The sequence below is a fragment of the Oncorhynchus keta genome, chromosome 37 (genome assembly GCF_023373465.1).
Source record: "Oncorhynchus keta strain PuntledgeMale-10-30-2019 chromosome 37, Oket_V2, whole genome shotgun sequence".
Classification (NCBI taxonomy): Eukaryota; Metazoa; Chordata; class Actinopteri; order Salmoniformes; family Salmonidae; genus Oncorhynchus; species Oncorhynchus keta.
In genome coordinates, this window is record NC_068457.1 from 12,883,834 (window position 1) to 12,889,890 (window position 6,057).

A 6,057-nucleotide genomic window follows, 5' to 3' on the forward strand; every position below is an offset into this window, starting at 1 on the left:
AGAGAGAGAGAGAGAGAGAGAGAGAGAGAGAGAGAGAGGGAGAAAAAAAGGAGAGGTAAAACCAAGAGAATAGCAAGAGGGAGGGAGAGTAAAAAAAAGGGAGGCTGGATTGAAGTATGTGTGTGTGGAGGACAAAAGGAGGTCAAACCAAACCACAGCTCCCGGAGGGAGGATTTCACACCCTCGTGTCACATTGTTTGTCCGTGAATATCACCCTCCTACCGCCTACTGTCTGCTAAGCTAGAGGAAGGTCTCCGCTCTCTACCTCTCGAACCGGCCGTCTAACTTCAAACCAGACTACAATCAAATAACCACATTGATACAACACATCCGTTACCCTTTACACTTGTGGGAATGGGCCTGTATGGATAGGGCTACATGGAAATGTTTCTTACAGAAGAAATATGAAAAGCATATGCATAATCATGGTAACAATTGAAAGGGAACCGTTTTGGAGATAATGGGGAAGTGATTAGACCGAAGTTGGGCACACCTGACACAAGACTGAATCCAAACATTACACTGTTGATTTGATGTGCATTTTACTGTACTTTTTGCCACATTTGTTGAAAACAAAATCTGAAAATACTCTGGATATATTCTGTAACATGACGATAATATTTCTGGAGAATGTGAGGTAGGTGCAACAAAAACATTTTTTAAATAGTTTGAGTGAGAGGACTAACTGGTGTCTCCAAGTGGTCACACACCTCTCCAAAGTGTGCACTGTTCCTAAGCAATGTCAATGCTCTTTTATGACTAAAAGAAGAGTCTTCAATTATGTTTTTTTTTTTTTTTGCGCTCCTAGCTGTGCCGTTGAGGAACTACAGCAAGCATACTTGCAGTTGTTTCATTTGGAACACAACCCTGCGCCCCTGCTTTGGTAACACTTTGATTAACTCGAGTGTTTTTCAAGTATTGACATGGTGAATGGGTATGAAGGGAGGGCTATACTAGTTTTTTTGTATACTGCATTGGTTTGACGTCTTAATAGGAGAATTGTAACACTTAAATGTTTCAGAATTAGGTTTCGTAGACACTCCTTACATGAACTCTCTCTCTCTGTCATAGGGCATAACAATGATACACACAGAGTACAAAACACCTGCTCTTTCTATGACATAGAGTAGACTGACCAGGTGAATCCAGGTGAAAGCTAGAATCCCTTATCGATGTCACTTGTTAAATCAGGTTAGAGAAGACTTTTTAAGCCTTGCGACAATTGAGACATGGATTGTGTGTGTGTGAATGGGCAAGACAAAACGATTTAAGTGCCTTTGAACAGGGTATGGTGGTAGGTTCCAGGCGCAGTGTGTCAAGAACTGCAACGTTTCCCGTGTGTATCTAGAATGGTCCACCACCCAAAAACATCCAGCCAACTTGACCCAACTGTGGAAATCATAGGAGTCAACATGGGCCAGCACCTTTCAGAGTAAATGCTCCGGCGAATTGAGGCTGTTCCGAGGGCAACTTAATACAAATATGTTGTTCACTCACTGTACGTCTTTCATAGTAATGATATAACAGTTGATACAAACTGATGTAATGTTAAAATCAAGTAGAATTTATCTGATTTGCCTTTATTTTAACCTCTTTTGTCTGTGCGTCTCCAACAGATGGCGCAGGGGAGAACAAGCTCCACAGACTACTGAAGAAAAGAGATGGTAATATGGATTATGGCTGTTTCTCATGAGAAACATCTCACAGCTGAGGCTACACGCACACTGACTACACTGAGCCACGCTACTGTAACGTCTGCTTCCAGCTCACGCTCTCAAACACATAGATCCCCCTGAACGCAGTTCACTCTCCAGATCCTAATCACCTAAATTCTGATCACCTGTATGTCATTTACACACACTATTTAGTTCAGTTCATTGCACCCCATCATTGCGAGGTATTGTTTGTTTTGATACACATTGTATTCGGAGCTCTGTTTATTTCCATATTAGTCCTCCTGTGTATCATAGTTTTTGGCCATCCTCACTAACGACGCCTTTTTGCCCATTCCCTGCTTGTACTTCTGCCTGTCAGATTTCCTGTCGTCAACCTCTTGCCTGATCTCCCGGACGACGTTACTAGCCTTTTCCCTGTGTGTACTGTTACCTTTTTGGACCCCCCTGTGTATGACCTTCTGCCTGCCCCTGGACCCAGCTACCTACCTCCTCCTGTGGTCCTTCGCTAACAAACACCTGCTGCGCCCTGCGCTTTAAACCAGCACTCTTGTCTCCAATCGTATTCATTACAACTACATCCACATGTCTGCATCATTAATGTCAGGAAAACAATTCACCTTTCCCTTGCCTAGTTAAATAAAAGGTTCAATAAAAATAAATAACTTTATCGACAAATTCACCTCAGGCGGTAAACTTTTCACACTTGTCTAGCTTTGAATAGCCCTGTCATGTTCAGACAGACCTCCATGGCACGCAACACACGCAGTCCTCTGTGGGATGAGTGCCTGGACTGATAAGTGACAGTCTCAGATGATGATGGCTTCATGAGTCTTATTAATAATCTAAAAACACCCGTTGATATTTATAGTGTCGCTGATGCAGCCTTTAGGCTCCTCTCCTGTCTGTCCTGGCTGCTGCTGGTCGGTCAGAACCACTCTGTCTCTCAGTCACTGACAGCTCCCCTGCTCCCTACACACTTCTCCCTGCCTCCGACCCTGCTGTGGGTAAACAGGTGTGCTTATTGACTTCTTTAAAGCCACACCCTGACCTCTCCTTACCTGTATTTCCTTAGCGGGCGGAGGTACGAAGCCTGCGGGGTGGCGGTGGCCCCCTCCAAGGCCAAAGAGTTCCTGACCTCCCTACGGAGGCCCAAGAGGAACATCTGGGACCGCAGCAGGCCAGATGTGCAGCAATGGATCATGCAGTTCATGCACATGGGGTATGACGAGGCGGTAGGTACACTGCACCCTTCACAATGCACTGCACTCTGCACACACAGACGCTTTACCCATTGGTCAGTAAAGCATTCCTACAGTTCTGAGAGTGATCCGATCTGGTAAACTACAACTGCATCATATACTATCATGCATTATAAAGTGGGTGGTTTGAGCCCTGAATGCTGATTGGCTGACAGCAGTGTTATTTCAGATGGTATACCACAGGTATGACAAAATATTTATTTTTACTGCTCTAATTATGATGGTAATCAGTTTACAATAGCAATAAGGCACCTCGGTTGTTTGTGGTTTATGACCAATATACCACGGCTAAGGGCTGTATCCAGGCACAATGCAAGAACAGCTATTATCCATGGTGTATTGGCCATATACCACACCCCCTCATGCCTTATTGCTTAAATATACAATTCCATGTAACATGACAAACAACTGGCTTACAGGGAGAATGTACAGCACAGCACCAGCACATTCCTATTATGTTCCTAGTTATGTTCCTTATAGCATTCATCTAATCTGAATTATTTTAATTTAATATGGTTATAGAACCTCTGACTATATCTCCATCCTTGTATAAGTCCCATGGTGGCATTTACAGGAATGATAGGTGAACATATGAAAAGGTCATTCTTTTGTGTTTGCTTCAGACTCATACAGGCTGTACAGAGACATGACTTCCCGTCTACAGCAATGTCTTAGCAACACAACGCAACCACTCTCCGCCGTCTAGACAGCTCTATTATAAGGTGTGTGTTGATATTTATATGGCAGCCGGCGAGGCTGTGTGATTGGATTAATGCCGGTATCTGTAACACATGTCTCTTACCCGGGCTCAGCAGCTGTCCCCTGTGTGTGTGTGTGTCAGTTCACCCCAGCTCCGACATCAGTGGACGAGGGGCCGTAATATTTCCCTCACATCTGTGTCCATCGTCCAACAGCGGCGGACCTGTCCAAACCTTCTCGTCACATGAAGCCTAATAGAAAACGTGTCAGTTCATTTTTCAAGACAAAACATGCAAACGTACAGCTGCCCTCTAACGCCAGTCATACTCGAACTCTGACACACTGCTTTAAGTTGACCTCCCGCTGGGGTCGTACATTACATACATACAACAATATATCCACTCAATGTACTGCAAGTCACCTTGGATCAAAGCATCTGCTACGATGTTATTTCATTGCATCTCCAGTTGTCCTCGAGTTGGATCTCTCCAACTGCAGCTGTCACACAAATACACACACTGTGTCGTCTAACAACTTGTCTCCATTCACTCTCATTCAAACAAGTTCACGAGTCTTCTGGCTTGATTTCGTTAACGTTTTATCTCTTGTTGTACATCCGTCCCACAGAGGCTTGAGACTGACCTGTCCTACTGGATGGACCTGGCCCGGTCGTCAGACCAAGGTCGCCAGCACCATTATGACGAGAGCGCCCCCATCGGGCCCCAGGACCCCAGTTCATACAGACACGGCGCCAATGTCAATTATGACTACTATTAATTGGCCAGCTGTGATTTACTCAGTTTCTCTGTCTCAACATAACAATCACATGAGCTTAAAAGAGAGAGTTCTGAGATTTTACATAGCAAGATATGTGTTCCCTTAGACGACTTCAAAGTAAGGAAACAAATATGTTGTTTTGTAAAAATCGCTGAACTGTCCCAATCACATGAATGCTTCCCTCTTCTGCGACTTATCCCTCTGATGCTATTCTGCACACCTACAGTAATGTAGCCTTCTCTGTAATGCAAGAAATGGAGCTTAGACATGCCTGTCCCCGACTATGGATTGGGTTTCACTGTCTCTACATTGTATCCTTTGCTGTCTGGGAGATTGAGACCTGCTGATGTACCTGCTGTGATGGGACCACGATGCATTGGGTTGATCTGTCTGAATAACTAAATAAAAGACAGTCAAAACCTTTAATAATTCATGACTCTTGTACATGTTGTGTCCAGTGTGTGGTGAACCAGCAGAGCGTACAGATACAGGCAGTACCTCCACCAGCCTGTAGATTGGATGCCAATCGATCCCTAAACTGATGCGGAAAAAACAAACCATCATGGTGAAATAAAGGCAAAGGAGGGGCAACACAGCAAGCTGAGGAGACAGCAACCACAGTCAACAGTTTAATGGAAGAAACAGACGGAGGTTAAAAGAGGAGAGAAACTAGGTAGTGAGTGCTATCCCTTCTAACCTGTGGTTTGTCCCGCTGAAATTGATTTTCTGTATGATTGGGAAAAGTTAGTGCTGTTTTGGATCCCTGGGATGTCCCTACCCTAAACCCTAACCTTAACCCTTACCTAACCCATAACCATTTAAAATGTCAACTTCATTGGGACGTCTCAAGGGTCCCAGATAGCACTGACTGATTGGGAAGGTTTCTGCCACTACTGTGTAAATAAAGCGTGTTGTGTTTGAGTTGCTCTCTGTGATAGGGCTGCCTTATACAACTGTCAACAGTCAGAAACTAGCAACAGTGGATGATAAATGTTCCACTCTGAAGCACAATGGAATATCTGTCAGTGATTTGTTCATGTCCATACTCTCGTACAGATAAGACAGTCTTGTAGTGAACTATTGATTTTTGCAGTTGCTGTACACACACACACACACACACACACACACACACACACACACACACACACACACACACACACACACACACACACACACACACACACACACACACACACACACACACACACACACACACACACAATAAACAAATCTGAAGGGGGGGCAAAAAACTTTGTAGACAAACAGCAGTATGGACTGAGCGGTATGTTATTGCTTTCATATCCCTAGCTTCCTGTACATCTCATAAATTCTCCTAATCTGCTACGAAAGTCATTTCTGAAATAAGCTGTGTACCATCTTGTGAAAACTACGTCTCTGTCAACACTACACCAGGGAGGTTGCTCCCTGCTCTGTCCGCCTCACCATACGGACAGATGCCAGAATATTTCCTCTGGGAATAGCGACACAGTTTCCAGTCTTTCTATTTCACACAAATCAGCCGTATCGCAGCCAGTTAGATTTCCTGCCTCTAATTTATACCACAAACAAGTTGATTCGCCATAGACTTGAATAATAATGTACACTACTGTTCAAAAGTTTGGGGTCACTTAGAAATGTCCTTGTTT

General features: G+C 44.1%; 1 protein-coding gene across 1 annotated transcript; it reads left to right on the forward strand.

The window, feature by feature from the left end:
- Positions 1–251: 251 nt before the first annotated feature.
- LOC118399636 (augurin-A-like) lies at positions 252–4,782 on the forward strand. The gene is made up of 4 exons (XM_035795888.2): positions 252–637; positions 1,617–1,664; positions 2,749–2,908; positions 4,262–4,782. Exons 1-4 carry the CDS (start codon positions 534–536, stop codon positions 4,409–4,411), a joined length of 462 nt encoding a protein of 153 aa, XP_035651781.1. The 5' UTR covers positions 252–533; the 3' UTR covers positions 4,412–4,782.
- The last annotated feature ends 1,275 nt before the right edge of the window (positions 4,783–6,057 follow it).

Coding starts and splice junctions, on each gene's coding strand:
- LOC118399636 (XM_035795888.2), top strand. CDS start 534: ATGTGCATTTTACTGTACTTTTTGCCACATTTGTTGAAAACAAAATCT. Junction 1,665..2,748: donor ACTACTGAAGAAAAGAGATG/GTAATATGGATT, acceptor GTATTTCCTTAG/CGGGCGGAGGTACGAAGCCT. Junction 2,909..4,261: donor ACATGGGGTATGACGAGGCG/GTAGGTACACTG, acceptor TCCGTCCCACAG/AGGCTTGAGACTGACCTGTC.